Raw genomic sequence first — 25,804 nt, forward strand, 5'->3', positions numbered from 1 at the left:
TGGATGCTGCCATCGGACAATAGAGCTCAACATGCGCTGTACTTCACTCTGGTTCTTTGCGATCTTGCTGATCGTGCTGGGCGTCCGATCCAGTGAGGCCCGCTGCGTCTGCGCCACACAGAAGCTGCTGCGGCTGCGCAGCACTGCGACTGCCAGCGGCAATGGGTTTGTCGACGACGATGAGCTTGAGCAGGAGCCGGAGCCACTGCAGCAGCTGGATCTCAGTCAGCTGAGCGAGTCGCAGCTGCAGCAGCTGATGCAGCAGCTGAACCTAGCGTCCGACTACGACGACGACGATCGCGGCATCGGCCGCCCCTGGAAGAAGGTGCAGCGCATCATTAAGCGCCAGCTGGTGCGCATACCCAAGCGCTACCTGAAGAAGCTGCTCAGGCAGTTCGGCTTAGCGCGCGACGGCAGCTTCCGGAACGGAGCACTCCTGGACCCTGAATTTGGGGCAGTGCCAGAGCTATATTACCTAATACCCTTGGAATAAAGCGAAATTATAATAAAGATTCTCTAATAGTTAATAAAATATGGGCAATGGTTATGGCTATGATAATGATGATGATTGAAAAAGACAACGGCAATGACAATGACCAATGACTAATGACTAATGACCAATGACCAATGACCAATGACCAATGACCAATGACCAATGACCAATGACCAATGACCAATGACCAATGACCAATGACCAATGACCAATGACCAATGACCAATGACCAATGACAAATGATAAATGACCAATGACCAATGACCGATGACCAGTGACCAATTACCAATGACAATGATCAATGATCAATGACCAATGACCAATGACAAATAATAAATGACCAATGACCAATGACCAATGACCAGTGCCCAATGACCAATGCGCAATGACCAATGACCAATGCGCAATGACCAATCACCAATGACCAATGACCAATGATAATGGTGTAGTAATGATAATGGCATAGTAATGGTAATGATATTACAAATAAAGCTTATAATATAAATGAGACAATTCTAATAATAATGATTGCCAATAATTTCAACAATCAATGAAAATTCGTGTATATTTATATTGAGATTCGTATATTTATATTCAGATAATATAAACAAACTATATGCGCCGTACACGTTCAATTTACATATTAACAAAGAAAAAAAAAAAAATTAATGGACTTGGAATTTCATCTTGTATCTTTATTTCTACTCTTTTTCAGGCTCCTTAATAGTTTTGGTGACCCCTCAAAATATGTTTTGAATTAAAAATTCAGGTGTTATTTGTAGATTGCATTAAAAAAAAAAAACTTTTATTGTAAATATATTTATTTATTTTATAATTTGAAAAGTCACGTCAAATCAGTAATATATTTATATCACTATACTTCTTCAATCGTTTTTGATTAAACAATTTGAATTGCTAATAACTTAACCCATTATTTTCGAGTAAATTTGCGAAATTCTCTTTTATTGGGTAACAAGATTGAAATCTATAAGTCCATTCAATCTTCTGGCCTGTTCTACACCATCCAGGTGGAATCGCCGGCCCTGAACAAAATCCGTGAGGTGCAGGTAAAATGAGAGAGGACGATCACTGGGACTGCATGGTGCATGAGATCCATGCGTGTATATAGAACCAGACCTCAAGGTTCCTAAATCTGGAGATAAAATCCAGGAGGTGGAGAAATAGTACCTAGAGAGATAAATAGATGCACACTATCAAATCTTGTTCTTCTAATAAGATACATACATATACATATATATTGTTATATTGTATTTATATATTGTTATATTGTATTTAGTATTTACAAAGAGCTGATACTCTAATCAGTCTACGATTCTCTAATGCACACATTATACAAAAACACATACACACATGCACACACACGCATGCATTCACACAGACGGACCTGGCCAAATCATGTTATTGTATTGTATATTCCCTCTTATATACTTTATGGTGTCTGCCACGCCTCCTTCTGCTTGTAATATACATTTTCACAAGAGATTATACCCAAAATTTCCCATTCTTAATATGAATATTAAATGCAAATAACAACAATAACCCAATATTAAAATTAAAATAAAAGTTCAGTTTGTGTTCGTTAAGTTAGCTGTTGTTTCGTCAAGTGTGGAGCAGCCAAAACGCGCTCCTCCCGCCATTGCATACTTTGCAGCTGCGCAGAAAATAAAAAACAATTCGATCCGCGCTCGAGCTGCAATAAATAAAAAATTAATATATAAATATATATTTTTTTTTCCAATTTGTATGACATTAATATATATATATTTATATTACATAATTGAAACATGCATAAAAGTATCAGCAGCTGTTTGCTCAACAGTATATTCAACAGCTGATCTGCATGCATAAATTTGACATTATTGCCCTTCACAGCTCTGGTCACACTGCAGCCGAGAGAGCTGCGCAGGTGGCGTGTTGTTTACTCGCGTTTGACTGTCGCTAAGTCGTTGGCTGTGATTAGGTTTATATTGCCCAAATCCCCACACTTACGCACACATACACACACACACATTATGGCAAGCGGATTACTGGCTGGCAAGGTGGCATTCGTGACAGGTGCGTATGGCATAAAGCCGTCTTTGAGCGAACTTTGAACCCTGTTGCGCATTTCAGGCGCCGGCTCTGGCATCGGCCGAGCCACCTGTCGCATTCTGGCACGTGATGGGGCCAAGGTCATTGCGGCGGATCGCAATCTGCAGGCGGCGCAGGAGACGGCCCAGCAGCTGGGCGCGGAGCGTGCCGCCGCGCTCGAGGTGGACGTCTCGTCGGCGTCGAGCGTGCAGAGCGCCGTGGCCGCGGCGCTGGCCAAGTTCCAGCAGGCGCCCAGCATAGTGGTCAACTCGGCGGGCATAACGCGCGACGGGTACATGCTGAAGATGCCGGAGCACGACTACGACGATGTCTACAGCGTCAATTTGAAGGGCACGTTCCTGGTGACGCAACAGTTCGCCAAGGCGATGATCGAGCAGCGGCTGAGCGAGTGCAGCATCGTCAATCTGTCCAGCATTGTGGCCCGGCTGAACAATGTGGGCCAGGCCAACTATGCGGCCACCAAGGCGGGCGTCATCTCCTTCACGGAGGTGGCCTCCAAGGAGTTCGGCAAGTTCGGCATACGCGTCAATTGCATTCTGCCCGGCTACATAGACACGCCCATGGTGGCCGTGGTGCCCGAGAAGATCAAGCAGCAGGTGGTGCAGCGCTGTCCCCTGGGTCGTCTCGGGCAGCCCGAAGAGATCGCCGAGGTGATCGCCTTCCTCGCCTCCCAGAAGTCCGCCTACGTGAATGGAGCTGCCATCGAGGTGACCGGCGGCCTCAAGTGAATCAACAATAAGCGGGGGGAAAAAAAAGCTCTCGGATTGATAATAGCTCCGATAACGTTGCCAGTTGCATTTATTTGTTGTAATTCTATTATTAAAGAACATTTCGTTCTCTTTTTTTTTCTTCGTTAAGTTTTGTTGGGTGATCTGCTTGCTCGGCCGGCAGCGCCATCTAGCGTGCAGTTAGTGCAGCACAATTGGGCGCGTATTTTCAAATTTAAATTTGAATCTTGATTGCGAATGTTGAATTGTGATTTATGTTTACGGAGTTTGTTAATTAATCAGGATGACTTGAAATAAATAAATAAATATAATAAATAAATTAATAATATAATATAATATAATATATATATATATGAATAAGTCTTGTTGATAGCGAATCAGCTGCCGGAATGTTGCATGAAGCCATATCCATTTGGCCGGCCATCGATTGTAATTGCTGCAGCAGCGATAGATGGGGCCAGAGGCGCCGAGGCGCATATGGAGCTGCGGTTGGCCGTGTCCCAGTGCGGTCGAAAAGGGCGACAGTCGCGCGGGTTTTTGTTTATGTATTTTTTTTCTGTTGGCTGGGGTTGATTGCGGGGGCGGGGGCGGGGGCGCAAAAGGGACTCAACTACCAAAGTGTACAATATTAATATATTTCACAATTCCCCAGCTGCTAATTAACTTGGCCACACCAACAACGGCAAACGACCAGGCATGAGAGTGTGTGAGTGCGTGCGTGCGTGTGTGTGTGTGTGTGTGTGGTGTACATATGTTGGTGGGTTTGTTTGAGCACCACATTCGGGTGGGTTACGCCTGTGGTCGTGCGTGCAATTTAAATAATGAAGACATTTTATTAATTCAAGAAATTCAACTCGCCTGCCTCAAATATGAGCCGCACACACACACACACATGCACGCACACTCGAGCAATTATACAGAGCGGGTCGCTAGAACATTAAGCAACATCACAAAGAGAGAGAGAGAGGGAGACAGACAGAGAGGGAGGCAGAGAGCAGAAGCAAAAGTTTCGGCTGTGCAAACGTCCCAGTGCGCTACCCATTCATCCAATGCGGTCATGTGTGTGTGTGTGTGAGAGAGAGGGAGCGTGAGTGTGTGTGTGTGTGTGTGTGTGTGTGTGTGTAACGTTTCGCCCATTTCATTTTTAGTGCTTAGTGAAAAACAAAACATTTCCTAATCACATGGACAAAGTCGCTCAAACACACACATGAGGGCGGACCGTGGGGGGAGGGTGGCTAGGGGTTGACTGGGGTGGGCATGGCCGTCGCATCCCTTGGACTGCCCCGCTACACTATTGCGTTAACAATTAACAGCGCAACGCACTGCGACAACGACTACACAGCCACTTGAGCCATAAAACAGCCCAATGCGACTCGCAGCTGACCCCAATCAACCCACACTCCAGAGTGGGAGAGGGAAAGAGAGAGAGAGCGAGAGGGAGAGAGGGAGAGTGTGGCAGCAAACCACTCGCCATATCTCATGTTAATGAAATCGTAACTCTTCGTGCAACTTGTGTCCGTTGTTTTTTTTTTTTTTTTCTTTTTGCTTTCTACTTTACTTTCTCTCCTGGCCTTTCCTTTCTGCTGCTGCTTCTTCTTCTTCTGTTGCTGTCTGCTGGCGATGACGTGCGTCAGGCCAGCTCCAGATGCACGCGCTGCAGCCAACAATTGTTTACAAAATGGCGGCGTGCCACCACACGGGGCGGGTGATTAACTCGGAACTTTGAGAGCGAGACGTGAGCAAAGCCACCAAAAAAAAAAAAAAAAAAGTGAAAAGCGAAAAACAAAAAACAAAACGAAAGAACTGAAACTCCAAGTAAAACAAATATTAACTTGGCGCGCTGTATTAACTTGGCTAACTTGATAAATACGCTGCTGCAGGAGCAGCTTAATAATGATAGATAAGAGAGAGCACCTAGCTACCTCGAGGGTCAATAGGAGGCGTGGCTGATCATATGGGGTATACTATATAATATGTATGCATCTCTCTAAATGTTTGGTTGATCGATATATGCTGAGATATTCATCTATGCATCTAGTACATCTACAAGTACCCTCAAATATGCGTATGCCTCTATATGAATACTTGATCATGATCGATATATCCTCAGATCTGTATGCAAATATACATATCTATCTCTGTAAATGCTCGGTGTAGCTGAATCGATTTTATCCACAAGTATAAACGCATCCTTAAACAAATCCTTAATCATAATCGATTATCTATAGCTCGATCGATATACCCTCAGATATATATATTGCTTGATTGTTCATCTATAGCGATATCAATATATCCTCAGTTATATGCGCATCTATATGCATATATGTATATATAGATGCTGGTATATACCTGAGGATATCTCGATTTAGTAAAAGATGAGCAATCATAATTGATTATCGATTATTTGTATCGAATTCAAAATATCCTTAGATATGCATATGAATCCTCATAAATGCTTGATAAAATTCAATAGGCCGCAATCGATATATGGTCAGGTTTACATATATGCAACTATATTGCTGCTTGATCATAAGTCGATACATCCTCATCCATACAAGTGCTTGATTATAATCGATCATCGATAACTTCTTCGATATATACTAAGATAGAATATACAGTTAGATGCATATATATATGTATATGTATATATATGCTTGCATATAGAATGAACTATCATAATCGATTATTGATTACCAGCAGCAGAATCGATATAACATATCCTCAGACATGTAGTGCGTCTATATATTTAAGTGCTGGGTCGTTCATCTATAGCTGAATCGACAATAATTTAAGGTCATCTACATTCGTACTTGACCATAATCGATTATTTGTAGCTGAATCGATAGGCATATATTAATATACATCTTGATCATTCATGTTTATCTATGCCGATATATATGACATATATAGGTATGTCGATTAATTGCGGCTGAGACGATATATCCTCAGATATATAACAATATACATGCTTGATCGTTCATCTTTGGCTACGCCCATGTATTCCCAGGTATGTAAATTCTGGATCATAATCGATTATTTGTAGGTGTATCGATTTATTTCAGTTCAGTCCGCCTTTGCAGCATTCCTACAATCGATAACATTCCTTAGCATCATGAGTTAGTTAGCCAGCTCTGATTGTCTGGCTACACTCCAACTTCATCAATTCGAGTGCAGGCCTAATATGCTCTCTATGCGCACCTATTACAGGGTATACAGCGGGGGCAAGAGTTGCTTGGTTGAGGCACATAAAATGCCGCGGCTCAGTCTGTAGTAAGCATATGGGCTTGTTGGCGTATATCACAGGTCTGATTTACACACACACACACACTCGCACACACACACACACACACACACACACACGCACACACTCGCACACACACACACACACACACACACTCATTGAGTGACGATGCGTGCGAGTGCAACTCACGATAGTTGCCACAACAATGTCAAGCCAATTAACACAGTAAACCGCAATTGCAACTTCCGACGACTAAGTGCACGTCGAGCGCGCATAGTTATAGCTCCGGCCAGGCCACTTGCCACGCCCACTAAAAGATGAGGGGTTGGTGGGGAGCGGACAGCTGGTGGGGAGATTGCGGCTGTTGGGTCGTTTGTGACAAAAGCAACTAATTTGGTTTAACGCGCGTCGTGCTGCAAAATTTTCTTGCGGCTCATAGACCAGGAGCACGTCCTCCCTCACTCCATCTCTCTGTGTGTGAGAGTGTGTGTGTGTGTGTGTGTGTGCGACCCTTACTTACGCACTCATTAAGCATTTTTAGTCGGGCTTAGCGAGCCGTTTGTTTGCACTGCAAACTGGCTTGGCCCACAGACGACTCCTGGCATAGCACACCGCCCCAACTCCAACCATGCATCCAGCATGATGCCATTGTTATGTGCCCCCCCCTACACACACACACACACACACACACACACACACACACACATGTCTGGCCTGGCCTGGTGGTGCGTTGCTTTTTAATTTCGCTGCTGTTTGTTTGATTTTTAGCTTTTACAGCTGACAGTTTTGTGACGCGACAGTTGGCAATCCGAAGCCCAAGCTGAATGCCGAGCCCAACCACTCAACCACCCAACCAGCCAACCAACCACCAGGCGCACCGCCAGCGCGTGGGTCAAATTAAAAATTGTTGTTTATTTGACTTTTTGGCAGCTGCCAGAGCAAACGTTGCCCAGTTTCGCTTTGAACTTGCGCCGCGTTTAAGATGCAAAGAAAAACCATTTTCCAACAACTCTTTCAAACAATTTCCTCCTCTTTTTTTTTGCAATAAATTTTTATTTTATTTTCTTTAATATAATTTGTATATATATATTTTATTTGTGTTTTCTTTTTGTTCTCCTTTTGTTTTTGTATACATAAAACATTTTCGTTCAATTCGCTTAATTAATTTAAGGAAAAAAAAAACCAAAATAATAATAATTTTTTTTTTTTTTTTTTTTCATTTTATTCATGTATATATATAATCGTATATATATAGTATATAAAACTCGACACAAAGCTAAAGGCTGTCCTAATTCTATGCATTATAATAGAGAAAAAAAAAGTTAGGTATATATAAACTATACTATATAGTTATAAACTAATTATATATGTAACTGTTAATGGCATACTGCAGCTAGGATATATATGTATAGTTCTATATATATATATATATCGATTAATTACCGTTATACACTTAAAAGTACACTTAGCACACAATTGAACTTACGAAACTTGTTTCAACTCTGTTTTCATTTCGATTTTTTCATTCTTTGTTCTATTTTGCTTAACTTTTTTATTTTATTTTTTAAAATGTGGGCGTGTCATAAGTAAAGGCGTCTGCTTAGGGTTTGAGTATTTAGCTGCTAAGTTTCCATTTTTTTCGTTTTTATTTATTTATTTTTTTTCAATTCTTAAATTCTAACAAAAAAAAAAAAAATCTCTTAAAAACTACCATTAAAATACTAGAGCGACAAAAAAAATGCACATCTTAAATACTATCAGGTACTTTGGCATAATTTTCTTAAGCAATGCAAGCCACACTCAATCAACGCTTCCATATGCTAGCTTAAATATAATTTTTTTTCTAGTTTTTTTTTTATTGCGCGCCTCGAAATTTTTGTTGCCTAGTTTTGAGCTGAAGAAATATGTGTGTATGTATATTTGTGGTATACTGGGGGGATATGTGGAATATAGTTATATGATATATCAACTGGAAGAGAGTTTAAATGTATTTTACTTATTTATTTTATTTTTTATTTTAAGCAAAGCAAATGTATATTTGATTTATATTTTTTTTTCCTTTTTTTTTTTTTTTTTTTGCACAACAAAAGGCACGCAAGTATTTTTTCTTTTTTCAATAATTTGTATCATATATCAAATTGTTTTTATTTATTTATTTATTTTTTTTAATTTCATCATTTTTGTGAATATTTGTTTGAATTTGTGTGTAATAAATAATCTTTGTAAGGCGTTTTTCTTAACAGCAGTTTCTAAGGACTTGTAAATGCGCAATCAACTATTTAAGTCTATAGATATATGTATGTACTATATCTACTATTTAGAACTGGCCTCTAGGCGCACAGTCAACTTAAAACTAGCGATAGAAATTGTATTTGTAACGCTAAATCTCTGGCATTCATTCGACTAAGTTAGGCGTTAAACAAATGTTGAAGAAGAAGAGTCGAATGCCTATCGATATATATCGATTTCAAATTAGAGTAGAATACTAAGTATGTCTGTAGTTAGTTATGCATATATGTATATATATACATATGTATATATACATATATGTATATAGTTCTAGTATAGTCATCTGCCGAATGCTTTAGCCCAGCTATGTATGTGCTGCCTAATCAGATGCGGCATGTGAGCTCTGTTCTTGAGTTCCTTAAGTGTCTACGATTCGAATTTTTGGTTGCTAAAAACGTTTGAAGGATCCTCCACACTTACCCTTCGTGGATAGCCCCGACCCCAGTCGCAGCTGCTGTACCAGTTCCTGTCCCAGCACCCGCTGCCCTTGAGATCAGTCTTGCGAGTGGTTGCTTGGGCAGCAGCCGGTGCTGGGAGTTTCAATGGGAGCACCGGCTTAGACCGCCGTTGGTGGCGGCAGCAGGGAGGAGTTCGATGTACGCAAATAGGGATTGCCATAGATGGCGCTGTAGCGCGGATCAACGCTGAGGGCCATGGAATTGGGCACTACCACATGGGTAGTGGTCGCTGTGCTCTGGTTGCTGCAGCTACCATTGGGCGAGGAGCTAACCACCGAAGCTGTCGTCGACTGCAGACTGGGCAGACCGTTCTCCTGGCGTATCTCCCGAGCTCCGATGATGCTGCCCGTCAGACTGCCGCCGCTGCTGTTGGTTAGGAAGGTCATCGGCAGGCTCTGCACTACCGACTGTTGCTGCTGCTGCTGTTGTTGTTGCTGCTGCTGCTGGTGGTGGTGATGATGCTGCTGTTGCTGCTGCAACTGCAGCTGATTCTGATGGTTGTTCTGCAGTATGGTGGAGCTGCCATTGGACTTGGTCGAGCAGGAGGTCAAATACTGAGGCGGTGGGCTGTAGTGGGTGCTGTAGTCGCCGTAGGGCACATAGCCGCCGGATATGTCCACCTTGAGGTCGCTGTAATTGGAGGTGCGATCGCCGGGCTCCATTTTGCAGCTGACGCCGCCGTTCTTTGTGATCTGATGCTCGCTGATGACGTCCGCTGGCGGCAGCTTGGTGCGCTTCTTGCACTTGAAGTAGATGATCATGATGAAGGTGAGCAGCATGAGGGCGGCCACAGACGAAATGCCAACCACGATGGTCGTCAGCAGGGAAACGCTCTCTGCGGCGGGACAAACAAAGCAAAGTGGACATGGGTTAGTCAGGGCAGGAGACGGATCGGCAGGGTCTAAGGGAGAAAGGTTCTCAATTCGTTCGACTGTCCATACCACATGGATCACTGTCGATCTTCTACTACTAGGGATACATCTGTGCTCTTCTGGACTTGGGCAAACATGAAAGTTCTACTTACTCTTCGGCTGCAATTGGATCTCGGCCACGTCGTTGCCGTAGTCGTTGACCACGGTGCAGTTGTATTTGCCGTAGTGATGGGTCTGACTGTCGCGTATGATCAGCGTGCTCTTCACGCCGCCGGGCATGGCGTCCACCAGTATGGAGTAGTCGTGGCCGGACTCAGAGCTGATCTCCTGCCCATTGAAGGTCCAGGAGACGTGACGAGCGCGCGGCACACTGCTGGCAAAGCACTCGATGCGTGCCGTATCGCCGATCAGGCCGTATTGGGAGCGCGGCGAGCTGATGCTCGGCGAGCCCTTCAGGTAGACATAGGCATCCGCCGAGATCTCCGCGTAGCCGGGCACATTCGCCTTGCAGTAGTAGCGTCCGGCTGTCTCGTTGCTCACGCTGAAGGTCAGGTTGGAGCTGGTGCCCACCACCCGATCGCTGGGATGCTGTATCCAAACGATTTCCGGCTGCGGATTGCTGTCCACCTCGCAGTTGAGCGACACAATGCTGCCGACGTCCGCCTCCATGGACTGGGGACGCTGCTTGAAACTGGGCGCATCTGTGTGGGGTGAGCAAAGCAGTCGAGTTAGCACTGACTGCTGCTGGGAGGGCCACATGGGCCACATGGGGGGAATGGGGGAGAATGGAGGAGAAGGGGAAGGTGGAGTGGGAGGCATGAACTTACAGCTTATGTCCAGTGTCTCGCTGTCCTCGCTCTTGCCAACTGAGTTTTGTACCTCGCACTTGACAATGGCATCATGGAACTTGCGCGTCACGTTGCGTATGACCTGCCAATGGAGATTGTGTGATTGCGTTTGAGATTGAGATTGCGATTGAGATTCTGTTTGCGGATTGCCAAGAATGACGGCAAATTGTGGGAACGTTATGTCTTTCCGGCTGCCGCCGCAACTGGTTCTCGGCCGGCTCTGGTCAGCTCCCCAGTTGTAATTGCCATGACAAAATAGCTCGGCCCGTCCCGGCCCACCAGCATTATACAACACTTTTATCGCAGCGGCAGCAAAGTTGCTCTAATTATGCGGCCCGATGCTGGAATGTGGACGTGGCCAGGCGAGCAGCCACGTTTTGCTATTGCGCAACAGCGCAACAACGCAACAGCGCAACAGGGGCAGCAGCCGATAGAGGCAGAGTGGAGCTGGAGCAGGGGGTCGATCTGACGGCTGCTGGAGCACTTACCATCTCGGTTTTTTGACCGCCTATAATTGGCTCGTCGTTGATGTACCAGCGATAACGGACATCGCTTGGATTGGCATCGGCACGGCACTCGAGTCGCACCTGTGCATGCTCCACAATGCGCTGAACGGCGCCAGCGGTAGAGCCAGCGACAGCATTGACGGCGCTACCACTTCCCGATCCAATCACATTCACCTTGACTTTGGGCGCATATTTCACCTGTTAAGTAAAGCCACAAGAGGGAGCATTTAACATCGGATTAACATTATTCGAAAGACTTCAGGCTTGGGACTTGGGCAAGGGACGAGCGCGTAGCTCTGCAGGAGTATCCAGCTGCTGTGCGGAAGCAAGGCAGGCAATCTCAACTAGGTTTTCTTTCACTGACAGATGCTTTGATCTCTCAGACATTGAGGCATTGTGGTTCGTCTTCTACATCGATGCCTACACTCTAATTAGATCGAATACGCGCTTGGGCGAACTCCAGCTGTGCTCGTTCCATTGGGACATTTCATTAGGCACCATTCATAATTAGTTTCGAGAGCGCTTTATGAATTTGTCAGCTGACAGAGCCCCAATTTGATGTCAGGAATCTCAGTGTGGAACATTGACAGGGACGTGAGACGCGCTCTCTCTCTGTGTGTGTGTGTGTGTGTGACAGTGGGTGTAGAGTTTGACAGCTGACAGAGGGCTATGTAAGCCATTGCATACCTTCACTTAACTAAGGATTTCAGCATTCCCTGCACCATATGCCTTATGTTTCACCATGAATTAGCCCATCACTGTCACCGGCCGTGTCCAGCACAGAAGCCCATTCACAAAAACAAAAACCAAAAAACCGAAAAATCCCCTCCCAAAAAAAAAAAATATCAGAATGGACTGGACTTCCGGAGCATGGGCCCAGCCCAGCCCAGCCCAGCCCAGTCCAGCCTGGCACAGCCATCACGTAATATTGATAGTTGGCTCAAGCGTTGACTGTGACGCGTCAGCGCATTGTGCTAGGCCCAGAGATAAGACCGAGGCCCATTCACCGCACCGGACTGATGCCGATGCTGATGCTGAAATTGCAGTCGCTCTGCTGCACTGACAGCACGACGGGTCGGTGTCTAGGGACCTGCATAGGGGCTGGGGTCTGGGGGCATTGGAAATTGAATGGAATTTTAAAGGGGGAGCGAGAGGGGGGTAGGGGAGGGGGCGACGTCGGGTACGACGACGATGCTTACCTCGACACGTATTTTGGCTGAGCGATAGGTGCGGTCGGCCGTGTTCTGTGCCTGGCACGTAAAATTCGTGTTGTGGTGCTCCTTTTTGGGTGTGAGGCGCAGCAGCGATTTGGCCGTATAGCGACGCAGATCGGGCAACGGTATGACCGTATACTCGATGTTATCCGTTAGTACGTTGCCCAGCCCATCAATCCATGTAATCTGCAGCGTGCACGAGAGAGAGAGAGAGAGAGAGAGAGAGAGAGAGAGAGAGAGAGGGAGAGAACATTAGGTGGGTTAGTGTTAGCTCAATTTGGATGCCAGTCAGTCAGTCGAGTCTGTTAGCGATTCGTCCGGCAGCAGTTACAGTAACAGAGCCAACCTCGACATGGCGCGGTCTGACTGCTATCCATTGTTTGTTTGATTAGTTTCGACTGAGGTAGTGTGTGTGTGTGTGTGTGTGTGTGTGCACTTTCAGCATGCTGCGGCTTTGCTGCTGCCTGGTAGAGTCGCTGCTGGGGAGGGGAGACGGTGTTGTTGCTTACCTCGGCTGCGGGCTTGCCGCCTATTGACACACACTCAATTTCGACTCGGCGATCCTCGGTGGCATAGATGACATCGCCCTGCGTAATTTTTGGCGCCTCCGGCGGCACGAGCACGGTGAGCCCGGCGAATGTGGAACGTATGGCCGGCTGGCCCTCTGGGCCGGGACTCACTTGGCATTGATATCGGGCGTCGTCGTCCAGCATCACCGGATAGATGTCCAGCGAATAGTCGCCCTCCTCGTCGCTGCCGACCATCGAATACCGCTCGAAGCCACTCAGATCCCGGGACGTGCCCAGACCGAAGTCATCCTTTGTCCACTGCAGTGTGCCCTGCTTGTTGACGACGCGACAGGGCAGCGTGACGCGCGCCCCGACCACAGCTGTCTGGTCCTGCGGCTCCATGGCGAAGCGCTGGTTCTGATAGCTCGTGTACAGCGATGGCGTCGCCTGCGCGCTCCACGCCGCCAACAGCAGCGCCAACAGCACCGCCAGCGCCTCCTGCTGCCCGACCATTGTCCTCATGCACGGCTGGAAGGAGACCAAAGGAGACAAGCAATTGGTGAGTTGGCTTCATTGTCTAGCTGACAGTTACAGTTACAGCTACAGCTACAGTTACGGTTAGGTAAAGTCGAACATGAACAACTTGTGCGAAAATTGAAATAAAATGAAACGATTTTTGTTCTTTGCCTCAGCTGGCTAAGCGAATTTATCGATAGCCCGCGGCTCTCTTGTCGTGTATTATTTTAGCGTTTATTGTTTATTGTTTACTGTTGATGTTTCTGGGCGTGTTATTTCATATTATTTTATTTTGTATACTCATTCACGCAAGTGAAACGAGCATATTGGTTTTGTGCAATGCTTGAAGCTAGAGACTTGAAATGCGGAACGTATGCTCGGGAATGTACTCGAACTATCGAGGCCCATGCGCCCACTAGGGGCGTGGCAAGTCAGCCATTGTAAGTGCTAGGAACTTGAAATTTGGTATACAAATCGAAAAATGACGCCCATTGGAGGCGTGGCAAACTGGCAAATCGATCTGTCAACCCTTTGGGCCCTGAATGAGTATTCAGCAGTCGATAATGCCCGACTGCAGCATTCTCACTTGTTTTTATATCATTTTATTTATGTTTACTCGCAGACAGCCCAGAACGTGTGCGACTAAGAACAACAGCAAAAGCAACAGCAACAGCAACAGCAAGAAGACATAAAATGCAAAAAGAAAACAACAGGAAAGCGCCGAATAACATTCAAATTAGCTCGACTCTATGGAGTCTCAAGTGCGCCAGAGCTTACGCTGCTCCGGTCTGGCCTGGCCTGGCCTGGCCTGGTACGGGCTGAGCTGCGCTGAGCTCGGATGGGCTGGGATGGGTTGAGTTGGGTTGGGCGCCGCACGTTTACGACCGCCGAAACATATAAACGGGGAATGTGCAAAAATGTAGCCCAGCAATTCGTAAAATGTTAAAAATGTGCGCGCGTCATAAATATAAAAAAGAAGAAGAAGAGAGAGAGAGAGAGAGAGAGAGAGAGAGAAGCAGAGAAATATGAAATGCGGCCTACAATAAAAAAAAAGGGTTTGCTAGACGAGCAAATGGGCAAAAGTAAAAATAAAGAGCAGTCCACAGCTCTCTCTCTCTCACACACACACTCTATCTCTCTCTCTCTCTCTTTGGTGTTTTATGCATGAGCCAAATAAATCATATATTTTAATGAATATTGAGCGCTATAATAGAATTCGAAGTGCACAACATATTTTAAGCATTTTTACAACACTGGAAAATGTTGAAAAATTGCCCTTCTATGCGGGAAAATGATTACAGTATATACGTGCAGCAAAAATAAACTTATTTATCAAGTGGAAGCAAAGAACAAGAAAAAGAAAATGAAATCGGATAAGATAAAAAAAAAAAGAAATAAGCTTTAAATAAAAATTGTATGTCAATAATTAAATAAATAAATAAAATAAAAAATAAAAAATATATATGTAAAAAAAAGAAAAAAAAAAACCAAATAAATAACTAAAATAAAAATAAGAATATAATATGATGATGTGATGTGTAAAAAAAAAGAAACTCATAAAAAATAATACATTTAGAATTAGAATAAAAGAAATAAAAAATTAAAACAAAAAAAAAAAATTATACAAAAAATAATTAATTAAAATTAAAATATAACAAATTTTTAAATTTAAAATCTTTATTCAAATCCAAAAATAATAGTAGCAATAAAAGTATATTTAATAAATAAATACACCAATGGGAATGAGAGAGAGGAACAAATTTAAATGAATAAATTAAATGAATTGAATGCAATAAAAAAATTAATAGAATGAAAAGAATATAACAATAAAAATAGATTTAAAATAAAAAATAATAGATATATATAAATGAAATAGTAAATATAATTATACCAATAAATAAAAATAAATATAAATAAAAAATTGCTTATAATTATGCTACACAAATAAAAAATACATATATTAAAAAGTTGTTTAAAATGATATCTATTACCATCATAAAGAAATTAATACTTTTCTTCAATTCTATAATAATTTATAAATTTATATTTTTTAAATTTATTTTTTAATATATTTTTTTAATTTTATTTATAATTTATATTTGATATACATATAAATTTTTTTAAATATATATATATATATATTTTTTTTTTTAAATATTTTATTTATAATTTATATTTAATGCATGGAAACAAGTCGCAGCTGAGGAGCTCCAATTCAGGAAAATCATCATAATCTCCTGTGACACAGTCAAAAACTATAGACAATTACTTAGCACTCGAAATGAATATTTATTGAGAGTGAGAGAGAGAGAGAGAGAGAGAGAGAGAGAGAGAGAGAGAGAGTCAGCTAATGGTTCGAGCCCTGTTGATGACTGTTGACTTGGTTCTTATTGATTTTCGTATCGATTGAGGGCTCAGTGGAAAAAAGCATTTACTAAATGAGCATGGCTATAATATATGTATGTTCATATATACATACATATATAGTATGTGTATGTATGTATGTATCTAAACAATCAGCTGCGTTGCGTGCGCTGCAATCGCTGATTAGTGGAAAAAGAACTGGTGGCTGCACAACAAAAAAAAAACAAAAAAAATAACTTCAAGTTTGGCTCCACTTGTGCTCCAAAGTGTGATGCCAATCATGTTGGCTGATATCTAACTCTATCAGCGTCCAACTTGGCTGCCCCCTCGTTCACCTGTACGCAAGTCAGCTGCGAGCTCTGCTTGGATTTTCTCACGCATTTTACTTACTTTTTTTTTTTTTTTTTGCTGTTTACATTTGTAAGTTAGTCTCTATGTGTGTGTGTATGTGTGTGTGTGTGTGTTCATATATATTCTTTTTGGTCGTAAGTAGTTCACTTCCGCCACTTGGCGTCTATTGCTTTTCAACTAATTTTGTTTTCTTGTAGTTCGCGGCTGTTATTTGTTTTTATTGCATTTATACGGAAATTGGCGCTAAGCACACACACACACACGCACACACAGACATGAAATTATTGCAGCGCATAAAAAAAGAGACACTGTAAAAGCAGAAAGAAGCAGCAGCGGCAGCTGGAGAAGAAATCCATAAAAACCAAAGAGCAGCCCAAAACGCACAAAGCAAAAGATTACCGCGTTTGCTTCCGTTTGACTTAATAGCACCCCCCACCCCCCTGAATCGCTCCACCAGCAGCTACCCCTGCCGCCCCAAAGGCCTGGAAATGACTTGAAATTAGAGCCATGCACTGAGTTTTCGGGCCATGTGTGTGTGTGAGTGTGTGTGTGTGTGTGTGTGTGTATGACTGGGAACCATTTGCTGGCAGCTGCTGCTGCTGCTGCTGCCCGAAAGACCGACACGATGGTCGCTAATTAAAAGTGATTATAGACACGCTCGTTTATCGCCAGTCCCACACCGTTTGCTACATTCAATTTTTTGTCGTTGCTGTCTGCTGTCTGCTGCTTCTTCTTCTTCTTCTTTTGCCTCTTCCTGCTGCTGCTTTATCGCCAGAGATTTCACTTTCAGCCCGCGTGGAAAACTCGAATTGCCATCAAATCTGGCTAGCACTATAAATCTCTAGAAATCTCCCTCTCTCTCTCTCTCTCTCTTTCTCTTTATATATATATTTATTTATTATTCCGATATACACATATATATATATATATATACATTTTAGTTTCTATCAAATCATCTGCTTCTCGCACATCCCACTTGGCTAATTAAATATTTATTATAAGCTCAAACATATTCGATTCGCTAGATTTGAAGCCAACTGCTGTAGCTGCTCGATCTACCTGGCTGCTGGCATTTGATGGACTTGGGGCGACGGCATGGGGTCTCTTGGCCGTTAACCGAAATGCCAATCATTCGACAAACAAAAACATTTCCGCTCCAAACGCTTTCCGCTCCAGTTTTCAGTTTTTGCTGGCCGAGCTGCATGGCCCAGGCGCTGCCCCCAGCTAGCTGCAGATACAGTAATTATTTTTCAGGCGACGCTTATCACACATAAATCTCTAGCTGGCTGGCTATGGCCGGCCAATCGATGCATCGATGAACAGGGGCTACACAGCCACGGTGTGGCAGCAGGCGGCTAGAGGGAAGAGGCAGACAGGAGAAGCGAGTACGGTCAGCTTGTTTTGTCAGCGTCACTTCCCTGCCAATGGGCTTCCTTTAGTAGCAGCTGCTGTTGCTGTTGCTGTTACTGTTGCTGTTGCTGTTGCTGTTGCTAAACACCGGACCGGCCAGTGGCTGCCACCGGCCACAAGTTGTTTGCAGCTGCAGCATGCGTACAGCATCCTTTACGCAGCATGCCAAACATCTTTGCGATATTTATAGCTGGCTGCAATTGGGGAACAGGTGCTGCGGCAACGCCCGAGCCCCAAGTCCAGCTGCGGCCAAGCACCGACTTCAGGCTGCAGCCTCTACCCAGCCTCAAGTCCACTTCAATGAAGTTATTTTTGTGATGAATGTAAGCGCTCTCGACTCAGCGCCCATCGCCCATCGCCCAACGAGCAGCGAGCAACGGCCCCATGCTAATTATTTTATGCTCGACGCTCCGGTCGAACCAGTTTGTAGAGTCGCTCTACTCGCACCGTTCGCGCGCCTCGCTCGCATTATTATCATCTTTTAGTTATTAGATGCAAGCTGCAGCGGATGTTGAGCTTCCTTCGCTTTCAGACTTTTGTCATTTACAGTTTTGGCCTCATTGCCAACGACAACGACAACGACAACGGCCAATCGAGCGACCTGCCCCCCCCCCCCCATACACATAAATCAATAAAAGGCCCACCTGGTGCAAATAAGTTTGAGAAATGTTTTATTGAACGCCCGCCACGGCAAACTTTTCAGCTAGGCCAGTTCGCTTGACTTGAGCCACTTTCGATGCCAATTTCTTGGCCAAGATTTAAGGCCACATTTGCAGCTGCACACGGGGCAAGCCAAGCCAAAGCCACCCAACCAACCACCGATAATTGTCAATAAGGTCTCGGCCCAGGGGGGCGCAACGATTGAACCTTTTGATGTGCCCCTCCCCACCCAGAGCAGAGCCTAGTTTTCTTTTTGACCAGCTAAACAATTAGCTATTGTCGGCAGCTGACTAATTGCTTTCTACTTGTATTATGCGAGCCGAAGAGTTTTTGTGCCGAAAAGCAGCTGGAAATGAAGGCGAGATGTTGACGGATTTTAGGAAATTCCAAGAGGTAGAGGCGATGGGAGAAGGGATGCGAAGCTCAGTTGGATAGCAGGAAAAGGAAAGGTCTATTTCATTATGCAAGGTAAGTCGCATGCTGAGTAAGAGGAGAGAGAGAGGGAGAGAGAGAGAGAGAGAGAGAGAGAGAGAGAGAGAGAGAGAGAGTGAGATGGAGGGAGGAAGAGGGAAAAGGGAAGACAGAGAGGCTAATCAAAGCCGAGGGATATAGGGAAAACGTGGTAAAAATAAGACAGAAACAGAAAGAGAGAGAGAGAGAGAGAGAGAGAGAGAGAAAGAGAGAGAAAGAGAGAGATATAGATAGAGATAAAGAGAAAGAGAGAGAGTGAGAGAAGACTAAAATAAATAATATATGTCTATATCTGTATAGAAAGAGAGAGAGAGAGAGAGACAGGGGAAAATAAGAAGAGCTAATAAGAGAATGAGAAAAACAGAAGGAGAGAAAGGAAGAGATTGAGAGCCTGAGAGAAACACAGAGGGCAGCGAAACAAAGAATACTGAAATTAAACTCAATTTCGACAACAGAAATAGCTGATGTAGTCAGAGAGGGAGATAGCTGCATTAGAGTGAGTGTGAGAGAGAGAGAGAGAGAGAGAGAGTGAGAGAGAGAGCAGAAAATCAAGCTCAATCCTAACTGGCACATTAACCAGCAGTTAAAGTGTCAACTGTACCGTAAGCTAAACTGAATCATACTGACACACACGCACATGCACACACTCACACACTCACACACACACACACACGCATGGCTCTGGCCTTTTGGGACCGGTTAACCCTTCAGAGCGCAAAAAAAGGCCTTCTTAAAGGACATTTGCTGAGAAAATGGCCAAATGGCAATAGCAAAGAGTGGGGCACAGGGCAAGTGAAGTGGGCATGGGGCAGCGGGCGATGGGCGAGGGGCGGGGCAACATACAAAGGTAACGGATATTGGCCAGGGCAGAGTTTGACTGAGATTAGGACAATTAAAAAAGGGAATGCTTAACAATTAAAATCAATTTGTGTGTCCAATCCCCTTTGAGGCTGTGTCCTTGTGAGTGTGTGCCTGTGTGTGTGTGAGTGTGTATTGCACTTTGTTGCCAGTTTGTTTGCCTGAACGAATCAACTAAAAGGCAGTGCCTATGCGCCATAAGGGGCCGCAGTGAAAGAAAAACCAACAAATCCACAGCGGAGGCTGAGAGCCCATAGAGGAAACGAGGATGACGATGGGGATGGGCATGGGCATGGGGATGGGGATGAGGACGAGGCCGAAGCGTATTCAATACAAATGTGTGGAGCACTCGGAAGGCGCCATGCAAAGTGCTTCAAGGGCAACTCGGGCCAGTGTCAATAAAAGGCTGGGGCCAACGGGCAAAAAATAAACTTAAATCGCCTATTAATGGCACGCAGTCCCTAGCTCATACGGACAGACAGAGAGAGAGAGAGAGAGACAGTGAGAGATAGAGAGAGCGAGTGAGAGAGATAATGGGTCCTTGTTGGTGGTCCAATCAAGATAGTCCCATATCTACAAAGTCAGCAAAAGTTGAGTTTTAGTCCTGCACGCAGGAAATGCGAGATAAAAAGTCTACCCCACGCTGTCTCTCTCTCTCTCGCTCGCTCCCTCTCTTTCTCCCCCTCACGATATGTGCTCACATTTGTAAGTGGTAGGTTGGTTGGGTCAGGGGATCGATCAGGCCAAGGGCGACTTGAACATTTGCCAGCTTATCGTTTTGACATTTAATCAGTTCGCATTGGCAGCCCTTTTTGCTGCTGCTGCTGCTGCCCCTCGATTAGCCGGCTCGCAAGGCCCCATTCAGCTCCGGCGGATACGCGGGCTCATCATTAACATAATTCTAACATAATTCCCTGACAAGCTACAACGTTCAAGCATAAAATTATTAAACAAAATCATATGTGTGGCAAGAGGTAGAACAAAAAAATAACAAATACAGCCAAGCGCTTAACAAGCAACGAATCAGAAAAAAACCCAAAAAAAAAAAGAAGATAAAAAAACGAAGTTGACAACAACAACAATGTGAAGAAACTGGACGCTGCTGAACGAAAGTTGCCCGGCCACATCGAAGCAGAGAGAATTTCAATCAGTAAATTGAACACCTGAACTTAACTGATTTCGTGCTGGGGAGAAGCAGCGTGCGAGGCCCGAAACGGAGAATAGAAGATGTTGCCGACGCAACGAGAGCGCCAAAACGTGGCAAAGAACACCAGCAGCAACAACAACAACAACAACAGCAGCAACAACAACGGTAGCAGCTGAAGGAACAGCTAAAGTCGAGCAAACGGGGCGCAGCAGGAAATTAAGACGGACAGGAGAGGCGAGCGAGAGAGCGAGAGAGAGGGAGAGTGAGAGAGAGCTAACGATCCCCAGCCGAAATGACACGCAAGACAACTTGGAAATCATCTTGCCAGCTGTCAAGCCAGATCCCCGATCCCCGATCCCCGATCCCAGCTCCCAATTCCCAACTCCAGCTCCAACTCCAACTCCGATTGCCTTTGCCGTTGCCAACTTCAGCTCCATTTGCAAAGTGCTGTCAAAATCTGTGAAGAAATTCATGTTTATGGTTTTGTATTACAACAGATGGGCAAGTCTCTGCCGCCCCCCAGCCCCTCACACTCCACCTCTCTCTTTCACACTGCACGATTCTCTGGCTCTCTCTCCCGCTATTTGTGTGTGTATATATCTTAAGATTTGTATAACTTTAAGCCTTATTAACATATTTTATGCCCCGTTCGATCGATCGTTTTGTATGCCCCATGCCAGACCAGCTCGATCGCCCACACACAACACAAAGCGAACAACAAACAACGAGCTACGATTTTCTGGCCACACTTTTTGCCACAAGACGGCGACGTGAAAAGGCCGTGTGGGCTGGCCAAGATCGATCCATACCAATTCATTTTGTTGGCTCCAACAACAACAACACCAGCAACAAGTGAAGCCTATGTTGAAATTGGTTATGAAATGTCCGAGAGGAGAAAAAACAAAAACAAAAACTGAATTATAACTTAAAGCTCATTTGGCTTTAAGCTAGCATAGCTCATAAACCCTGTCTTATACCTCACGGTGGACTTATAACTTTTAAGCAGACAGCTCATACACGTGTACTTTGCCTAATACAGCCTAATGGCTATTAGAATAAACTCTAATATTTCGTGACTCAGCCAAACCCGTTTCAATTAATGTCTCACTCTCAGGCTGAAGCTCAAGTCGAAACCAGTTGTTCGCCCGAAACGAAGCCTGAATTGAGAGTCGGATTCGAAAAGGGTTGGACTAGCTATGCAAAAGGGTAACTAGCCCAGATGGTAAAGCAAATAAGGTCTTATACAAATTGATATTCAGAACAAGTTTTTAATATGCACTCCAGCAATATTTGAGTAGCAGCATATTTTAGTATGTGCCTCATATCGAATGTCTGAGACTTTCTCTTTTAGTCAACTGCTGTCTTATACTACTTTTATTTGTCTTATACTTATTCAATTCAGCAGTGACTTGGGTCCTTATATACTTACTTCTGATATGAACTTTAGCTGTCTTATATTCGTCCTCTACAAGTGGAATGTATGTATCTACTTATACTTTTTTACGATTTCAAATGTCTTATATTCGATTACTTCTATTACTACATGTAGAGTATATACTCTTCTTAAAAGTCTTATCTAGGAGTTCCAATATGCACACTTATACACACTTATTATAATCATACTCATACTTCCACTAATTAATGTGTTATATATCTAACATTGATTGTCTTATATTCTGCACATAGGATGCATTTAGTTACTTATACTTTTCCAATGAAGCCTTATAAGTTTATAAGTCGCCTTCTAATATACTATGTATGTATATTATTTACATTACATAGTCTGGCTGCGCTCTAGTTACTATATACTTCTATACTGTGCTTCTTAGAGGTCTTATACTGTTCTTTTTCTACTGCTACTACTCAATTTTTATCATATCAAGCCTCTACTTCGCTTATACTAATATAATACTAATAATAATACTTATACTACTACTACTGCTAATACTACTACTACTACTACTGCTAATACTACTACTACTACTACTACTGCTAATACTACTACTACTACTACTACTACTACTACTACTACTACTACTACTACTACTACTACTACTACTACTACTACTACTACTACTACTACTACTACTGCTACTGCTACTGCTACTACTACTACTACTACTACTACCACCACTACTACTACTACTACTATTACTGTTACTGCTACTACTACTACCACCACTACTACTACTACTACTATTACTGTTACTGCTACTACTACTACTGCTACTGCTACTACTACTACTACTGCTACTATTACTACTACTATTACTGTTACTGCTACTACTACTACCACCACTACTACTACTACTACTATTACTGTTACTGCTACTACTACTACTGCTACTGCTACTACTACTACTACTGCTACTATTACTACTACTATTACTGTTACTGCTACTACTACTACCACCACTACTACTACTACTACTACTACTGCTAATACTACTACTACTACTGCTACTGCTACTATTACTACTACTACTACTATTACTGTTACTGCTACTACTACTACTACTACTACTGCTACTACTACTACTACTACTACTACTACTACTACTACTAATACTACTGCTACTGCTATTACTACTACTTCTACTTCTACTACTACTGCTATTACTACTACTTCTACTGATACTTCTACTGATACTACTACTGATACTACTACTACTTCTACTCTATCAATTTCAATTGCCTTTTGCTTCCGATCATCTGATTGTTTAATTGCATTCTCCAGTATTGGGCAACACTTCTAATTCGGTTATGCTTCATAACTGTCTTATACTCTGACAGTTCTACGGCGACTCAATTGTGTGGAGAATGCAATCAGCGCGCCCTCGCTTGACACGCACGACATTGTTCTAGGCCTTGGATTTTGGATGCAGACATTGTCAGGCCCTGTCGGCCTGCAGCCGTGGGCAGCTAATTGAGTTATACATATACATATATATATATATATATATATCTACCGAAAGTTGGTGGCACGGCCAACGCCGCTGGAGCCCCCATGTTCGATAGCCGCATGACGCGGCAGTTGGGCGCGGAAAGTGCAGCGGGGGGGCAACAGGTGAATGTTCGAATGGAGAGAAGAAGAAAAAAAAAACTATTTAGAATCGAAGAGAAATACAAACACAAGTCGATTCAATAAATTGATACACACACACACTCGCAGACACAGTCACATAAAAGACTTTTTCTATACAGGTTTTATTTTTTATTTATTTATTTTATTTCTCTCTTCTTTTTTTTGGGATTGGAGCTGCGGTTGAATGCGGTGCCTCGCTTTCAGGGGGGGCCGCACTGAGAAATGCTGGCTTAGTTTGGGCTAACGAATCGAATCGAAACGTGTTAGAAAAGAGCATAATAATGAACTAGCATAGGCACAAACGGCAACAACAGCAACAACAACAACAACAACAGCAGCACCAGCAACAACAACAACAACAAAGTCAACTAACTGCACCGACCCACTCACTCGCTGCAGTCACACTTGAGGTTCGAGCTCGAGCTTGAGTTTTTCTTTATGGTTTTTCATTTGACTTGCGGTCCAGTTGCCATTCATGTGTGTGTCTGCGTGTGTGTGTGTGTGTGTGGGCGTGTTTGCAATGGCGCAGCCATACGACACCTTCGACAACGCCATCCAACGCCGTCCAACTAAATCCGATTATAACTAATTATTATGAACGCCAAACTCTAGACACACCAAACGCGACGAAGCTGTCAACTGGCTCTGCCAGCTCAATGCTGGCCCTGGCGATTGCCCAAGCTTTTCGGCTCCGCCAAGGGCTTGGTGTGGGCAGTCAGACCCACAAAGCTGTCAGTCTGTTGTTGTTGTGGCTGTTGTTGCTGCTGCTGTAAATCTCATCCAATTTGGAAAGAGTCAAACGTCTGTTTCATTTATCAGCAAGTGCATCCAAATGCCAACGAGTTTTACGTGAATCTATATACCCTTTTATCTTTTATCGGTATTCGATATACATATGTTTAGAGTAGATACAAAGTGGACAGCTTGTCTCCTCTCTATATAGTAGGCATTAGTAGTAGGTACTTCAAAAGCCTGTGGAGTCTAGCATTGCTTTTTACGAGTTCAACGTCGCATTAAAATTCTTGAGAAAGCTACAGAACAAATTTGAATTAATTTTATAAATTCATATTTACATTTTTTTTTTTTTTAGTTTTAATATTGAATTTTTGGAATATTGTGTAATTTTTCATATTCATATTTAATTTTTTTTTATTTTATTTTTTTTTGTTTTAATATTGAATTTTTGGAATTTTGTGTAATTTTCTTAGTTTATTTAAATGTTTATATTATTTAATGTTTATATATATTTTTTTTTAAGTGATTACTATTTTATTTTCATTTTTTGTTTTAATTTACCTTAGAATATTTATATTTTTGTTTTAGTTTGTTTAATTTTATCTCTACATATGTTTGGAAATCTTATTTTAAAAATGTTTATTATTTAAATAACATTTTCGTCTTCACTTTTAAAATTTAGTTTTTATGTTTTGTTTATTTAATTTTTAATTAATTTCATTTGTTAAAATTAAGTTTTAATTATTTTATTTTTTAAGCTTTGATAGTTGTTTTTCCATATTATTTTTTGCATTTTTGCTTCAAATTTTATAATTTTGTTTTCCTTTCAGTCGACATTGTTTTTTTGTTTGTTTCAAATTGTTGTTGTTTTTTTGTTTGTTTTTTTTTTTTTTAATTTTTAAAATTTAAAAGTACTTTGAGAAAAAATAATTTTTTT

The 25,804-nt window shown here is 43.0% G+C and overlaps 3 protein-coding genes across 3 annotated transcripts in view; 2 read left to right on the plus strand and 1 right to left on the minus strand.

The window, feature by feature from the left end:
* Positions 1-16: 16 nt before the first annotated feature.
* LOC149267835 (uncharacterized) lies at positions 17-493 on the plus strand. Its single transcript, XM_089473622.1, has one exon. It carries the CDS (start codon positions 32-34, stop codon positions 491-493), a length of 462 nt encoding a protein of 153 aa, XP_089329748.1. The 5' UTR covers positions 17-31.
* Positions 494-2,373: 1,880 nt separating this feature from the next.
* On the plus strand, positions 2,374-3,462 carry LOC108620169 ((3R)-3-hydroxyacyl-CoA dehydrogenase). The gene is made up of 2 exons (XM_018017065.2): positions 2,374-2,569; positions 2,627-3,462. Exons 1-2 carry the CDS (start codon positions 2,527-2,529, stop codon positions 3,331-3,333), a joined length of 750 nt encoding a protein of 249 aa, XP_017872554.1. The 5' UTR covers positions 2,374-2,526; the 3' UTR covers positions 3,334-3,462.
* A 4,711-nt stretch (positions 3,463-8,173) lies between these two features.
* Positions 8,174-25,804, minus strand: part of rst (irregular chiasm C-roughest) — a 30,148-nt gene continuing 12,517 nt past the window's right edge. Inside the window, exons 3-8 of the mRNA XM_018017034.2 lie at positions 13,271-13,798; positions 12,747-12,947; positions 11,530-11,745; positions 11,021-11,123; positions 10,346-10,894; positions 8,174-10,156 (exon numbers count right to left, since the gene is read on the minus strand). Coding sequence (XP_017872523.1) covers positions 9,420-10,156; positions 10,346-10,894; positions 11,021-11,123; positions 11,530-11,745; positions 12,747-12,947; positions 13,271-13,798 — 2,334 coding nt within the window. The 3' untranslated portion in view covers positions 8,174-9,419. The remainder of the gene's footprint in view (positions 10,157-10,345; positions 10,895-11,020; positions 11,124-11,529; positions 11,746-12,746; positions 12,948-13,270; positions 13,799-25,804) is intronic.

Source organism: Drosophila arizonae, chromosome X, assembly GCF_054131065.1.
Source record: "Drosophila arizonae isolate 15081-1271.41 chromosome X, UAZ_ARI_1.0, whole genome shotgun sequence".
NCBI lineage: Eukaryota > Metazoa > Arthropoda > Insecta > Diptera > Drosophilidae > Drosophila > Drosophila arizonae.